Source organism: Meriones unguiculatus, chromosome 14 (genome assembly GCF_030254825.1).
Source record: "Meriones unguiculatus strain TT.TT164.6M chromosome 14, Bangor_MerUng_6.1, whole genome shotgun sequence".
In the NCBI taxonomy this organism is placed as follows: Eukaryota; Metazoa; Chordata; class Mammalia; order Rodentia; family Muridae; genus Meriones; species Meriones unguiculatus.
This window is the reverse complement of record NC_083361.1, coordinates 28,965,812-28,982,652: the sequence shown is the minus strand read 5'-3', so window position 1 is coordinate 28,982,652 and position 16,841 is coordinate 28,965,812. Positions and strand designations below refer to the sequence as shown.

Below are 16,841 nucleotides of genomic sequence, written 5' to 3'. Positions count from 1 at the left end.
TGTGCTAAAACTCTGATGACAAAGCAACTTGCTGAGGAAAGGGTTTGTTTTATCTTACATTTCCAGGTCACTCTCCATCACCGAGGGAAGCCAGGGCAGGAACTCAAGACAGGTTCCTGGAGGCAAGAGCTGAAGCAGAGACGACAGGGAAACACTGCTTTCTTGTTTTGAGACTGTCTAGAATGAGGAAGAGCACCCTGCAGTAATGTCTACTTCTACATAACAGCTCATGCTATCACCAAAGAAAGCCAACAATTAGAGAAGTTTGGGCAATTAGAAACTCGTAAAAACTAAAGAAGGAATCACGTATTAAGTTCCAAAGGACAGCAGCAAACAGCAAGTATGGAATATGCAGGCCAGCTTTACTCCATGATTATTAAAAATGGGTGTAGCAACAGCTCATAGGTCACCAGACCACAAAGTACTAGAGCTGGGCCTGAGGTCAGAGCCTGCGCTTCACTCCGGGATCATGGACTTGGATCTGAACAAGATCCTTAGTTGCTTTTTAAATTCAACACATGCAATTACAATTTAAATAGAGTGGAAGTCTTGAAAACTGGCAGCACAGAAATACAGTACAAGCTAGAGTACGGGGCTAGGAATGATGCCCAGATTTGAGTTTAAATTCTAATACTAATGTTCCGTGTGTCCTGGAACATATTTTAAGAAGCACTTAAACTCTCTGGGCCTTGGTTTCATTGCCTGCCAAAGGTGGAGTTACTGGAACTTAAAAATAACATCAGGTCTATGGTACAAGATATTATAAGAATTTTTTTTAAAGACATATACAAGTGGGCAAATGTATCGCCTGCTATCGTCTAACTGCTGTAGCCAACAACCCCCCAGCTCAATGGCTTCCTTGAAAAGTCTGTGCAGTGTTCCAGTGGCTGACAGGTTCTGAGGTTAGTGACAACGTGTGTGTACACCGGGGATTCCCCAGTCCTGCCTGTTCACAAACAGAAGCTGCTGCCACCTGCCTTTCATGGCATTCCTGTCTCCCATTGTCTCTTGAGTTCTCTTCCTGGGTCTTCACAGTGAACCAGCAACCAGACAGAAAATGTAGATAATGGTGCTGATGATTTCGTTTGAGGCCAGGCCTGGAATGTATCACTCGTGTTTATAGTTGAGCAATCAGAACTTAGTCACTCGTTCCTACCTGACCTTATTAAGGAGTTTTAATTCAGCTATGTGCCCAAGAGTAAAATGACTTGGTGAACATGGAATGGTCTGTGCTTGAGTGTCCCTGCCTGATCACCCAATATTCAGCTCACTATTTCTCCCTCTTGCAGAACACAATACATTTCTCATAGGGACACTCAAGATCCTACACTGTGCAGAGTCCGTGGTCTCTGAGTTATACCATCTTAGTTACTTTTAAATTTCTATGCTAGGCCACAACCAAGACAACTTATAAAATAAAACATTTAATGGGAGCTTATGGCTTCAGGCAGTGAGTCTATGGCCATTATGGCATGATGCTGGAGTAGCAGCTGAGAGCTTACAGCCTGATCCACAGGCCTGAAGCAGAGAGAGCTCATTGGAAAGACATGGGCCTTCTGAAACCTCAAAGCTGCCCGCACTGGCACACCTTGTCCAATGGGGCCACACCTTCTAATTCCTCCCAAACAGTTCCACCAAACTGGAGAACAAGTATTCAAATAGATGAGCCTGTGGAGGCCATCCTCATCCAAACCACTACTTGGCCACTATTCCAACCAAACATAGCTGTGGCAACGTGGAGTCTGACCACCCGTGGCTTTAAAGAGTTGTATGCCACTCACCGCATGAACCGGTGAGGCAGGATCTGGGTGGTCTCCGTGGAGGTTCCCACTCGCTAAGGGGAAGGCTAGAAGTCACAGCAATCACCAGGCTGAAGTGGTTCAGGCATACCAGAAAAATGGCATAATGAAAAGCATTGCTGTGGACAGGATGCAGTTTGAGCGTCACTCAAGAGTCTGTTGGGGTTAAATGCTTGGTCTCCAGGGTGGTACCACGTTAGGAAGAGGGGTCCGGGGGGAGTTTTTCTTGCACAGTTCCTTTGGGAGTTCTTGTGAGAGAGGTGTTCTATAAGCAGCAGGCCTAGCCTGGCACCTCCTTTCCTCTCTGCTTCTAGTTCTGACAGGTGACTGCTGGCTCCAGCACCCACTCCTGTCACTACCATTTGCCCTTCACTAGGAGATCCTTGTCAGAACTGAACTGACAAAGGCACTATCAATGAACCTCCTCTTAAGCCGAATGTGGTGGCGCATGCCTGCTATCCCACCACTCACATATCAACAGAAGCTAGATCTCATATTCAAAAGCTCCAGGAGCTAGAGGATGGCCATTGTCAAGTTGATCAAATCTAGAATCATTTAGGTCCTAGACTCTAGGAGATGAGCCTCCAGGCCGTGTGCACAGTGGTGAGAGGCCTGCCGGCTGTGGGTGGTGCTGTTCCCTGGCCGGGATGCTGGACTGTATAGAAAGGAGACGGTGGCTGGGCACACCCACCACTCTGCTTCCTGACTGCAGCTGCAGCGTGGCCGGCTGCCACCAGCTCCTGCTGCCAGGCATTCCCCACTGCGACAAGCTGTACCCATGAACCGAGAGTCAACATGACCCTTTCCCCATCGGGCTGATTTCGCCCGGGGATGTTAGCAAGAAGAAAGGTAACAGACATTTTTGGAGACACGTTTTAGAAATGTCACATATTAGATCCTGACTGTGTTTTCTGGGAGAAATTCGGGTCTATAGTTCTCTGTGGCTCTAACTCAGCCTTGGGGAAAGACTAGGGTGCAGCCCCACACAACAAAGAGGCATTTGACTTCTGCCAAAGGTTTGGAAATGTGCATTTATTTTCAAACTCAGCCGTGTGACATTCAGCAGTTCAACGCTAGTTCACCTACCTGTGGGAGGCTTAACAGCACTAGGGACTGACAGCCGGCGATAGGCAAGTCCAGTGTCTCCCTTGCCATCCCCTCTTCCAGGCCGTACAGAAAAACAGTCCATATGGCTTCATGGTGGCTAGAAAGTGAAGTTCCTTTTAGGAAGTGACATCAGTGGTGATGTAAACACAGCCCTCCGCAACAGAAGGCTGGCAACCAGACCCTCAGGGTGAAGCAGACGCGAAAGGTTTCAGAGGCACGGTGAGTGGCAACTTTTATTTCGTTTCACTCTTACGTCTGGAAGCACAAGGCTGGCTTCCAGGTCACTGGCCATGTGTGGCAGCAGCTGTGACCGCTTCAAGTTGTTTCTTGCTCTCCTGAAAAGGTAGACCAACCAGTGTGTGTTCAGCCAGGTTGTTCTAAATATGGCTACGCTCTTTGGAGATGTCCTTTTCCTCAGCCATCCTAACAGCTGGAGCAGTGCGGTTGCCTGTCTGTGCCGGAGGGCTCCTGTGGGCTTCAGGGCGATGCTGAAGGAGTTTACACATGCTCTCCTCAACACATGTGTCGACTAAAACAGGGGTGGAAAATGTGTGGCCAAGTAGACAATGCACTCACCCAGGCTGGACCATCTTTGGGTGTGGGTGTGGGTGTGGGTGTGGGTGCGGGCGTGGCCTGAGACTGGACATTGTCCTCCCCTCCTCCCTCAAGGAGTGCTACCCAACAGCTTCTCTGCACTCTTTACACTGTGTCTTTGGCTCCAAGGTGCTTAGGTCGTTAAATCTCCTGCAGCTTCTAGTTCCACAGAAGACACCAGGTAAGCCATCCACCCACGCCCGCAAAGTCTCTCTGCCTTGCTCTGAACCTCATTACCTTTAATGGCACATCCTTGGGCTTTTCTCTCTGCCATTTTCCAGCCACCGTAAAGAAGTTTCTTCAGAAACTGTGCTTTTCTTCAGAAAAGTGAGGCCTAGCCGGGTGGGGTGGGGCATGTCTCTCTGAAGGGACTGGATGCGTGGAGTCGGCATGGAGTGATGGTACTGGGAACCCTTGAAATGTCACAAGTTGTGGGCTACTCTCCACCGTGACTGTTCACTTGTTCTTTTAACCAACATTAAACAATTCTCCCCAAGTGTCTCCCACGCTAGGTACCTACCCAAGAGATGGTAAGACCTGGTATTTGAGGGAACATGTTCAGGAAGATAGGTATATAAATAAGTCAGACAGTAGGTACAGGTCAATAGTTAAAACCAGTGCCAGAAGCGCTAAGTGTGCCACCCATTGTGTCTGGCATGATTGAGGGTGTGGAAGGAGGTCACAGAGGCCTATGTAGAGGGGTAATGCTTCCGCTTAGTCCTCAAGGGTGGTGAGAGGGAAAAAAAAAAGACCAATGGCAGGACAGACGCTTAGGAGTTAAAGAACAGTGAAAGAAGCAATTTGGGAACCGTGGCTGGTTTGGAACAGTGGAAGGGCCAGTTGGGGAGTAGGGTCAGCCTGGAAGGCACCCAGCTGGGAGGTCAGAGAAGGGTCAAGGAGTCCAGTCTCTGGAGCCACCACTCTAGTTTGAAAGACTTACTTACTAGCTATATATGCTTGGCATGTTGTATCAGTATGTGTGTGTGTGTGTGTGTGTGTGTGTGTGTGTGTGTACTCTTGTATGTATGTATGCATTTTTTTTTAACATGGAGGTAGTAATATCCATTTCAGATTTTTTTCCTCGAGGACTAAATGGATTACTGCTTATATGACGCTGAGACGGGGTTTGGATCACCGTAAGTCCGACAGGAGTGTTAGCAACAAAAACAGTGAAACGGAAAAGCAACCACCACAGAAGCTGTGTCGCCACTGATGAGTGCTGGATGAAGGAAACAGCTGAATGGCGTGGAGAGACTCCATGCTGGAGGTGGGCTGCACTCTCTTCAGGTTGATGCTGAACACATTCGGGCTGGAAATAGCACGAGAACTGCAGCCTCCGAGGTGCAAGGCGGAGGGAGAGTCTGGAGTGGAGGGCACACCTTTTCTTACCCAAGAGGTGGGTTAACTGTGTGGGGTGACTTTCAAATGGTGCAAGCAACCAGGGAACAGACTGTGCCAAACAGCGTCTCTGAACCAGCATCTGAAGTGAAATGAAGGCATGATTTCTCAGGGGGTTCAAACACCGTTGGAGTGTGCGGAGGCTCACTATATTGGTGTCTGGTGACTACTGCTTCAAACCTAGTGAAAACCAGTTGGTTGCCATGACATGGGTGCCACTGAGCAGAGAACACTTCCAGAGAGTGGGTGTCTTTGTGCACAAACACGTGTGTATTGTCCATATGCATACAGATATGTTACATATTAATTCACATCCTCTTGTCTTCTTTCTAGCATGGGGCTACTTTTGGCCTGGGTACTTTTATGAGAAAGCTTTCCCACTCTCTGAAAAGAAATGGTGAGTCTGAAGGGGAGAGAGGAGGCTAAAGAACTGTCATGATAAATGAGGTGGGAAGTGGAAAGAAGATATCCATGCTGTGACTCCAAGTCCCAGGCCTGATCCTTATGGTCAGTACTGGCCGTTAAGTGCAATTCTTCGTGACCACGAATGATAGGGAACGAAAAGGGGGCAAACCCTGAATAAAGGGGTTTCCGTGTTCCCAATCCATCTGAGCCAGGGGCAGGACTCTTCCCTTGGGTCCAAGTCCTTGGTGAAGGTCGCTTCCTTGTCTATCACTCACTTTCCCAGGGGAGTTTTGTTTATTCCTTCAAAGCATCAGGTTACTGTGTGTGAGTAACTTCCATGGAGGTGATAAGCGACAGGAGAAAGCCTCCTTATACCCCAATGGGGTAGGTGGCCACGTGTGCACACCTGCGCCTGACTCGCCGTACTCGGGGGCAGGCTGTTGGGGTGAATGCACTAGAGCAGGGCACTGCCAAGGAGTCCGATGTCCTACTGCTCTGCTGGCAGCTCTTGCTGGAGTCCTGAGCCCCACCAGGAGTCCCGCTGGGCTGCGGAGCAGGTGGGCCTCCCAGGGTGCCCATCAGCTTGCTCTGTGCAGGAGTTGTAGGAGCTGTAGAGCCCAAGCACGACACTCAAGACCAGCATTACTGCAGCCATCATCCAGATCACTTGCCAGTGCTGACACAACTTGGGATACATGACTTGTAGGAAATGGACCAGTTCTTCAAGTTTGCTGTCAACGAAACATAGAGAGATTAGTACCCTGGGCACATATCTGATGGCCAGACCCATACTTTCGTGTCTAGGGATTTTTTTTCTAAGCGATCTAAGTCAGAGGTTCTTAAGCTCAACTACAGAAAGCATCACTTGGAGATTGTACTCAAGTTGTCCCAAGCCTTCTGGATGAGAATTCCATAGTTAGGATCTAAAAATCCCTGGGTGATTTTGGTGCCACTGGTCCATACTGTGGGCGGCTCATGCAGAATTTTGTCAGCCTCATTCTAGCCACCCTCCAGTTTGTCTCTCCTTTTCTCTTCCCACTCTCTCCAAACCCTGTTCTTTCCATTCCTTCTCCTTTGTCTCTCGTACCTCTTTCCTCTACTAGTACCACATACTCCTTGCTTATTTCCCAACTTTCTCGAAGCCCAAAAAGATATTTGATCAGAGTCCCGGCCCAGAGCTTCCTGGAGATGTCTTGCATACTTTAGGCTGTGTTTTCCTCCTGTGTCTAATTTCAACTCTACGATTTGCAAAGCAAGATTTTTGAGGGTTCCCAGACTGAGGTGAGAAGAGTGTCTGAAGGCTTGCTGTAGACCCTGAGTCTTGCCCAGACACTACAGGGCTCAGGCCAGCTGCCCGTGAAGGTGGAAGCCTGAATGAGGAGCTGGTAGGAAGTAGATGGCTTGCCATGGGTAAAAATATTCTGCAAATTCTTTCTCCTAAGAAAGGAGCTAGGTACTTGGAATGCTTGCCTTGAATGCCAAGGCCATGTCCTTGCCAATGCCTTGTCCATGTGGGAACCCCATCACGCCATTTCATCTGTACAAGTTATTGCATGAACTGGAAGAGAACCAGTTGCCGCTGTCAAGCCACTACTTGACAGCTTAGTATATTTGCCTCTGAGAAAAATCATTGGCTGTTTATGCAACTAACTGGGAAGGGAGAGATTGGACTTACAAGCTTCCTTCCTTCTAGCCCTGTTTATCTTTGGATTGCAGTGGGATACAATTAGAATTCAAAATAGAGTCATTTTTCAAACTTTTTTTCAATGGTCCAGAACAGAGTGCCGGTGTGGGGAGAAGCCCACTCCAAGTCCACACTTAGAGAATTATTTTTCAGGGATGTTTAGGGAGAGGAGAAGTGCACACTGGACTTCAGGAAGCACCAAGTCTCCTGGAACTGGACTTATAGATCCTCTACAGCAACAGGGTGCTCTTAACTGCCATCTTTCCAGCCCTTGAATCCACCCTCAGTCCACAAAAGAGACAATCAAGAGCTGGGTGCATGGTCCTTAACCGCTCACCCGATGTTTAGCTCCAAAGAGAAACTGGAAATAAAATTAGGCTAGAAACACTCCTTCGGGCAATTTTTGGTGACTTAGCTTCTATTTTCTGAACATTGTTGTTAAAGTAAGGGCACCTGCTCAATTATCATTTCAGCTCCATTGATCAAGTTTGAACCAGTGGCGAGAGAGAAAAAAAATAAAGCCAGTTTTATGCTACACATTGCGAATCCCACTCATAATAATACCATGGGCTGCATTTAGGAGATGAGAGGTTGCTTCACCCAAAGTTCCCCGAGAGATCAACATTCATAGCAGATTACTTCATTACATATAAGAGAGAAGAGTCTTAGACACAAAGTCTTAGGCCTCGGTGTTGAAGCCTTTAAATAAGGGGCTAGTTGCGAGGCTTACTCAGGTCAGTGTTTTTTATTTATTTATATTTTTAAAAAATTATTTGACTTGTGTGTGTGAATGTTCTGGTGCACGTACGTACGTGCACCATGGGCACGCCTGGTTCCCATGGGAGCCAGAAGAAGGTGTCAGATCCCCTGGAAATGGAGTTAGGACTTGTGAGCCATGATGTACATGCTGGGAACTAAATCTGGGTCCTCTGCAAGAGCAACAAGAGCTATAAATCAGTGGGCCATCTCTCTAGCCACAATGCTTTTCTAAAATGCATGAAACAGGACATAGAACTGTGTGTGTGTGTGGTGTGTGTGTGTGTGTGTGTGTGTGTGTGTGTGTGTACACACACCTATGGATACGCTTGGAGGCCAGAAGAGGGCATAAGATGTTTCCCCACATCCTGCACTATCCCTTTGAGGAAGGGTCTCTCCTTGAACCTGGGGCTCATGTTTGCTCAGTTAGGCTAGAAGCCAGCAGGCTGCTGTGATCTCTTGTCTCTGCCACTATGGGAGCTGCCATTACAAGGTGTGCACAGGATGCCTGGTGTGAGTGCTGGGATCCAAACCCCAGGCCTCAGGATTGTGTAGCAAGTGTTCTTAACGACTGGGACATCTTTCCAGCCCACGTGGAACTTTCGGTGACTTCAGTCTCAGCTTGCTAGTGAGGTGCCAACGTCTCACAGGGGGCTCATGTGAGGGTTCCTGCAGGCAACTGTGGCTCTAAGGGACTCCACCATGGGCTAAGCATCTTCTGGCACTAAGTAAGATGGCTCTTGGGACTTGGTTTGGTTATGGGTGAGAAAGGGGCTCTATGACAGTGGGTGTGCAGTTTATATGACAAACGTCCTAAGAAGACAGGCTCAGTCTGAAAGAGTGAAACGGTACTCCTATGCTGAAGGCAAAGGATGTTTCCGAGTGCCCTGGTCAGGTCTGGTATCAGTCATCTGAGGAAGTTATCTCCTCAAAACCTGAAACAACTCCAATCAGGCATGAAGGATGAGAGTCTGAAAGAGGCCTCTAAAGGTCCAGGTGCTGCAAGCGGCCTTTGCCCAGGATTCCTCCCAAGCTGGGCAGGAAGTGGCCCAGACAAAGCCCTGCTTCCCTGGGTTTTCATGAGCTAGGAGGGAGCTGCCATTTGCTGGAGATGGAGTTAGCTAGATAAGGCCTGTGCTGTGTAAGCCAGACTGTTTATAGTCATGTGCTCCCTCTGTTTATTTCTCTTTTGTTCTTTCAGTGTGTATGGAAGTGCTGGAAATTCTAGCCTGTCTTAGATGATCTCAGGGTTCCAAAGGAAGGGCTGTTTCTGGGCTTGGGCTTGACGAAGGCAGCCTAGTAGTCTACAAAATAAATACAGATGATTCCTAAGAGGTAGCTGAGATGTAAGGAGGCCCCGATGCAGTTGCTTGGCGTCAGGGTTGTGCTTCCATGGTTAAACTTGAGGCTCTTTCCCCGAGAAGGGAGTGTAACTGGCACAGGCATATTCACTGTGAGGAAGCCTTTTCCCTGGCACTCTGAAAAGGCTCTTCCCCGGACAACGGGGTTGACTCAGGCAGGCTGAGCATCTTTTTACTACCGGGTTCTGTTGATGGCATGCACAGGCTTTGAAATACAGTTGTCATCTTGGCAATCTTCACTTACTACCTTATTCAGTACACGTTAGCAGGATCTGGAGCTTGCCAGCAGGAGGCTCAGATCACAGACTATGTCTGAGGTCAGTGGCAGATGATCACCCAGCTAACGGTTTTGTCTGGAGAAGCTCTGCACCTAGCCTAGGGGGTCTAAAAGAAGATTTCAGTGAAGTGTTCCAAGACTGCGGTTGAGAAAAACAAGGCAAAGCAAAACCAAGGTTCTGATGCACTAATAGAGGCAGTTGGGCAGAGTATATGAAATTAGGGCTTTTCTGAAAATCTAGGGTGTTGATATGGTCCTTACCATCGATAGAGCAGTGTACGCCTCTTCTTTGGGACAGTTTATTCTGTCCAGAGTGGGACAGTCCTGGCCTAGTAGGGTTTTGACCTCATTCCATGAAATACCCTGCAGTTTGACAAGGTTGTTTCTATTTCAGTTCCTGCTGCCAGCTGTGTTTTGTTTTTAATGTACTGTTCTGCGTGGTGAAATGAGACCTACACGTTGTAGGACACATGCTTTCTTTCTCTGCCTTCCCTCTCCGCCTCCACTGGTCAGAAGGAGGAAGCTTGAAACAGAAAATATTTTACTTCCAACCTAAAGTGAAGACATGCTGCAAATGAGCAAGTGTTTGGTCAACACAGCAGGGCCTGGTAGAGACTGAACTCTGCCACTGATGGAAATTTGTTCCCTGCCTCCAGTGTTCCCTCTGCTTTCCTTGACTGTTCCTCCCCAGGATTTCAGGCCAGCTCATGTGCCAGTGGCTGTGGAAGGGGCTGGGAGTGTGCTAAGAGTCCCTCTTCCTTTCTCAGCTCCTAGGAGCTGTTAATGGCTTCCTACCTTGTTCGTGACTACCTCTGACCCCTCAGCTCTTACAAACGTACCATTGCTAACTTGCTTTTCTCTATTTTCTATAGTTATTGCCTTCTTGAGTTCCACTGGCCCATAACTTGGGCCCCAGACCTGCTGCCATCCAGGACCGGCATTTCTGTCCATTTTGTGTAATTCAACAGTTAAATGACTTGCAACACAGTTAGGATCCACGTAAAGGCTTCCAACCTGCTTCTCTGGTCCTTCTCTTCCTCCTCAGTTTCTTCTACTTCCTCTGGTTCCTCGGGACTCTCCGTCTTCTGTTCTTCCTCCTCCTCCTTCAGGTCTTGGAGTTCTTCAGATTTCTTTACCCCTTCCTGGTATCTGGAGGGCAGAAAGCAAAAACTGAGTCCAAGAGAGCCAGACACAGGACATTCACGCCTGAGATCCTGGGGGAGGGGCTCAAGAACCCTCATTTATTGCTCGCTTCCTACAGCTCCATACAACAGGAAAAAGCTGGGAAGCTCTGCTGAACTGCAACACAGCTCATGTCAGTACCATTTCCCCTCACTCCTCAGCCATCCTTCCTGTTTATGTGACAGAGTGACAAACTGGCTGGGGAAAAAATGTGGGACAGGGTCTTCTGGTGGTTGTTATCCTATAAAACATTCCCCAGAGATAAGACTGCATTTTCCCTGTGGAACCGAGAGCTTCAGCGCTTGTTAGGGGCCCGTGCGTCTCAGGGTGCTGGTGTTGACATAGAGAGGTACCCAGATAACACTCACAAAACCAATGGAGGGAATTGGGTTCATGTCTCTGAGGAGAACCTTCCTTCAAAGCCCCATGTGATTCCTCCTGGGATCAGTATTTTCCTGAGCATAATATGCTCCCCTGAGTGACAGCCAGGTGTCTAATTTCATTACTCCACCCATGACTAAATGACTACTACACAGATGCCTTGGGGCTCTGTGGCCACGGTAAACTGAACCTCCCTCAGGAGTCCATGGTGCTAGGTTAAAGGTGAGTTTCTATCTTGAGTCCTGGGCCTTTGACCCTGCCAGTGCTCTTTCCCAGTGACTGATAGCTGGCCTTGGTTGCTAATGTAGCTCACTTAGAGACAGGGGAGGGTGGCAGTAGTGAAGCAAGGGCAGGAGGGAGGAGCTCCAATCCACAGGCAACACCAGGGCCATTCTAGGAAGCATGGTTGAAAGTCCCCCTGGGCGCTGTTGGCAGTAACATGATGGATCTGCACATGGTCAGGGGGCCTCAGGCAGCACCAAGAAGAACCTAGCCTGGCCCTTGAATTGTTTAGAACTTCCTAGGCAGTGGCATCATGCCTGAAAGAGACTAGTGGAGCCTAGCCACTGTCTAGGCTCACCCTGCGTCCTGCTTCCGCATGGAGGACTCTCTTCACTGAAGGAGGCTTTGGGCTCATTGACTGCTTCCCCAAAACGCCTCAGAAGCAAGCCAGGGTGTGGGAAGCTCTCTTCTGAGGCCTGCCAGGTGCCCTCGGGTGGCGAGGTCTGACTCACCCTTTGTTGTAGGCTTCTTCCTCTGCCCTGGCCTTGGCCTCCTGGCTCATCTCCTCCAGGCAGCTTGGGAGCGACACAGGGGCACTAGTTTCACAGTCAGACTCTGCATTTGTCTTTCCACTAACGAGAGGAGGGAAGTGCAGGGAGTCATTGCAAGGGGAGATTGAGCATCTGCAGACACAACTGTCTTTGGCCCGATTCCCCACTCAAAGAGGAAACTTGGGCTCTTCCACTGGCTTTCAAGTTTGAAAACATCTACCTTGAGACAAGATTTCAAAAAGACCGGCTCCATGAATCTCCCCCAAACCAGGAGGCAGACACTGTATCAGCTCCCCTTAGCCTGGTGTCCCCAAAGCCAACTTTATTCTTATTTCAGGAGGTGCTGTGAGTGGACAGGGCACACAACAGAGAAATGACATGAGGAGACAGACTGAAACATACCAGGTCCTTCCTTTCTCATAATCTGTCTGTGTTTTGTGACTTTCACTTATTCTTCCAACTATGCATTGAATGTGATAATAAGGCAATGTGGAATTGTAAAAAGAAAAAGAGAAACCTCTCTCTTTCTCTCTCTCTCTCTCTCTCTTGCCAGTGTAGAGTTTTGCAGAAGGAAAAATTAATCATTTGAATTGTGAGTCATAATATTTATGAAAGAAACTATTCAGTGACAGACAATGACAGGGAGAGGGTGTATTTAGAATGGATGGTCAAGAAAGTCCTTTCCAAGGGGCTGAAATTGAAACGCTAGCCTCAAAGATGATATATGCATATGAAGATCATCTGAGGCAGAGGATGGAGGATATATAGACTTTGAGATGCAGTGGGTGCCAGAATCAAGTAGCTGAGAACAATCAATCCATCAGGAGCTAAGCTTGGGGCAGAATAAACTGCAGTGCATATGAGGTGTCTGAGAAGAGAGGTTGGGGTGGACAGTTGGAGATGCCCAGAACAGATGATGGCCTAAGGAGAAAGCCTGAGGAAAGAGGAGCAGAGAACCAGGAGCAGGTCCAGTTATCTTCACGCTCCTTGCAGGAGGAGGAGTGGAGGAGGGGGAGGAGGATAAAAAGACAGAAGGAGCAGCTGGAGAGGTAGGTGTTAGCCGGAAGAGGGCAGAGGCTTAGGAGTCAGGAGGAGAGGGTTTGCTGTGCTTCATTGTGTCTTCTGAGACTTCGTGTCCCTGGTGGGGTTTGATATGCAGGGCTCACATGGAGCCTCAGGATACTAGGTGAATGCTCTTAAGGAAGAGAGGCTTAAGTGGGAAGACAAGTAGGCAGTGCGCTGACGAGACTGCTCAGCTTGGTAAGAGGCTCCAGGAGTGCAAGCACATTCAATCACAGGGAGGAAGGAAGAGAGAAGGAGGGGAAGAGAGAAGATGGCCAGGGGGACAGTGTCTTTGATTAAAGGAATTGAGACCTGAGAAAAGTAAGGGAAACCTCTTCTTAATTGGGACAATGAGTAGAAGAGAAGGACAGCAGGGTGGACCTGACAGAAGAGGAGCTGCCTCCTGGCTGATGATAAGGCTGACATGCTGTTTGTCTTCTACAGAGAGCGAGGGTGCTGGGGTCTGAGAAGGCTGAGACACGGCAGGAAGTACAGGCAGCGTGTGGAATAATAGGAAAATAAGCACACTAGCCAATCACTTCAGGATTGCTAGGCACATGCTTGGAGTCCGTCTAAGGTATGAATGGGACTGTGAGTCCCAAAGAAGCAACTTAAGAGCCACACCTTCCCTGCAGATTCATTCTTCAGCCACCGTGGTGTGCCCAATCCCACTAGGACTGATGGTGTCATGGAGGATCCCAGAAATGAGGCAAACACTGCAAGCTGAACCTTCCAGCAGGAAGCTAAGGAGTCACCATTGCCTTCCTTTAGGCAGGGTCCAAGCCTTCAGCCTGCTCCCTATTCTTGGCATCAGTTTCCTATCTCCTGGTTTTCCTTCAGACCTTGAAAATATATGTTTCATTAGCCTGGAAACCAAAACCCATCGTGAACAAGGAAGATAATGTTCTAAAAATACCGGCTATTCATAACATTTCTCCTCCTGCAAATTATACCCTCCACTCCCTTCCCTGTGACCTTTGCCTAGTGTGCAGTTTCCTATCTGTCCCCTAACTGCATGAAGTGAAGAAAAATACAACTAGAGCCAAGGGCAGGGCCATTCATTATCTTATGAAGTATATTTATATATTAGAAGTGAGGTGTAGCCATCACATTTTTGGTTTCTTTTCTCTATGCCTGCCCACACTGGAGGGTCCTTTAAGCTAACCAGGTATAAAGAGAACTTGCCTGAGGTGGACCTGGTTCAAGCCCCAGGCTCAGAGACCTTAAGTCGCCAGCCTGATGGGCAATCTCGTGACCCCCTTGCCTGGCAGGAAGGAGGCTATTCTAAAAGAAGAGACACCCATGGCCTTTTCTTGCCTGTCAGACTATTGAGACACTGCAACCCATGGAGCTGAAGTCCCCTCAGGGATCGCATACCAGCAGAAGAAAAGATTAGTAGCCTAGGCCAGCCAGAGGAGAAATTTGTCTCCCAGAAAAAGACCTTGCAACTCGCCAGATCACCTTGCAGTACAGGCTGGAGATGGGTGGGTCAGTGATGGGAGGAGCCACAGCCTGACCAGAACTGTCCCTGGCCCTCTACTTAAGCCAACCCCTTCTGTCAGGACTCTGAAGATATACTGGGCTGAGGGTTGCTGGATCTTTTTTTCATTTTCTCCCCAATGCACCCATATTAAATAAATCTTTTTCTGCTTTCTACTATTAGTTTGGCTCTTTAATTGGATGGTTGATGGTAGGTGGTTGGGCCTGACTTATTAGAGCTGCCAGGGCACAGGCTATGAGCTTAACCCCAGGAACAATTAGTGTGTGCCAAGGCTCAAATTTGGCCCTGCTGTAGGTTGATGCTGATCCATGCTTTAACTGTCCTTGTGAGGCACTCCTTCCTTTTTACTTTGGCTCACTAACTTCACATCAAGACGAGCTTTCTTCCTGCCCCCACCCTTCAGTTCTCTTCTGGGGCTCTGACTGGTGTGTAAGGCCCAAAGCATCTCCAAAGGGAGCTAATCCCAACATGTTCCCATAGCCAGCGACGCTCCTTCCTCCACAGACTACTTCAAGTATGAGGGGCTGGGAGGGCTGTGGTTTAGCACCAGGCAGGAGGCTGGGATTGGAGGTGGGGCAAACATAGTAAGATGTAAACTTTGTCACCATTTTCTGACTTCTACACCAAGCACGGAGTTCCCTAAGTATCTTCTCCAACTCCCTGGAAGTTTCTCCTCGTGCATCTTTAAGACCCAGAGTGAATCCTTCTCCTCTACGGGACCTTTGCTGATGTTCTAATGTCTCCCAGGCTCAGTGGCTAACGCAGCTGTGTCACCATACCTCAGTAACGAAGGGAGAATGTTTTCACACCTGTCCATCCTTCCTCAGATCAAGCTCACATGGAAAGGCTGTGTTTGAAAGGTGCCCAGTGCAGACTGAGTTCTTGTGTTACTCCAACTCCACAACGGGGTGCCCAATCCCTGTGCACGAAGTTAGTGAAGTGACAGATCCTATCTGTAAATGAGAATTTCCCGAGAACCTAGAATTCAGCGTGGGCTAAGAGAATCCACGCTCATCTCTGTAAATGAGAGCTGAGCACGGTCTGTGCCCTCCCAGGCATCACTGGGTGGACTTTGGCATCCGTCCTCAGCCTGGGACCCTGTGCCTTCCTTCTGGAATGATTCATTAAACTGAGGTTGGGTTTAGCATTGTGCTGGGCTCTCAGCCACCTGAGGTCTGTTTGTTCAGAGTAAACTGTTGGCCAAGCCGGTTATCAAGTTTATTGGTGAGCAATATTTGAGAGTGACTTCAAGTCTTTTGAAAGGGCAGGTCTTGCCTCGTGGGCTCAGAAATATTGCTGAATCATCCTAATTCAGTGGCTTCCTTTGATAAGTCCAAATCAGAGGACCTGAGCTATGGGACCCTCCTGACTCCCTCATACCCAGTCCCCGATTCTTGGTTAATAATTATCCTAAGGTATACTTTTCTCCAGAATAGAATCAGTAGGGGACAGATTGTTTGCTGTACAAATTTAATGACCCTGGTTGCTTCAAAAGCATAGGAGATCCCAGCTAACACCACATTGCAACACAACAGCACTATGTCTTAGTCATGAAACTAATTAGCACATCCCAGCTTTGCTGGCCCCTCGGTGAGCGGTTCTGCACACGTGCTCTCATACCCTGGTCTGCCCCAATCTCTATGCCCATCTAACCGCCAGGTTCTCCCCCAAAAGTCATCTTTTCCACTCTTTTCTCTGTAGTCACTCTGAATGTCCTCTGTTCTTCTGTTAGGAGGTGAAGAGCATGAGCCAGGCCATTTTTAAAAAGCTGTGTAAGTTCAGAGCGTATCTCTAAGCATCAGCATCGTCTTCCTCATCAATAAGACAGAGTTGTTAACAACGTATCCACTTCATGAGGTCCTTGGCAGGGTTAACAAGGAATGGACAGCAATTAGGAAAAAAAGGTGTGTGGCATAAAGGGAATGAGTTGTAATTAATATCAAGAACTGACATTACCATCATCTTTCTTTGAATTCCCTGCTACCTATTAACCTCCTGTTCACCTAGTTGATGATAAACCTTTATGATTAACTTTAAAAGCAGATTCCTAGGGGAAAACATTTTCTGAGCCCCACCTCATCTCACACCCACACAGGGTTAGAGGCTCATTTTCTCCTGTGTTGGTCCCTTAGCAACCGCCCTTCCTTATGACAACATTCATCACACTGTAGAATAATAGGCTGCTTCCTGTATGGCTTTCCCACTAAACCTGCACTCCTTGAGAGCATTCCACAAGATGGCCTGAGAGCGCTCATCAAAAGAGTGGGAGAATGAAAGACCACACACATATAGCTCTTCCTATGACTATACTCCCCACCATATGTTTAAATCTATATGTGTCTAGACCTCTGCTGAGCTGAAGGACAGTTTGTTATGAAATGGCCTGCAAAAGCAAGCAAGCCTCAGAACTCTCTAAGCTCAAGTGGGACACGCATTGTCAGCTGCTCTGCACTGTGGACTGGCCACAGTAGCCACAGGCTACTTGATCATCCTCATGCTTCCTTATAGGAAATGGAAAACCATTTAACATGAAGCTCAATGCAACTAGGAATGTCCGATAA

General features: G+C 48.2%; 1 protein-coding gene across 3 annotated transcripts in view; it reads right to left on the bottom strand.

Moving 5' to 3' along the window:
• Positions 1-2,811: 2,811 nt before the first annotated feature.
• Positions 2,812-16,841, bottom strand: part of Irag1 (inositol 1,4,5-triphosphate receptor associated 1) — a 105,309-nt gene continuing 91,279 nt past the window's right edge. For all 3 annotated transcript variants that reach the window (XM_060367030.1, XM_060367031.1, XM_021627718.2), the window contains 3 exons: positions 11,679-11,798; positions 10,396-10,530; positions 2,812-6,034 (listed from right to left, as the gene is read on the bottom strand). In XM_060367030.1, the coding sequence (XP_060223013.1) occupies positions 5,791-6,034; positions 10,396-10,530; positions 11,679-11,798 (499 nt within the window). In that variant the 3' untranslated portion in view covers positions 2,812-5,790. The remainder of the gene's footprint in view (positions 6,035-10,395; positions 10,531-11,678; positions 11,799-16,841) is intronic.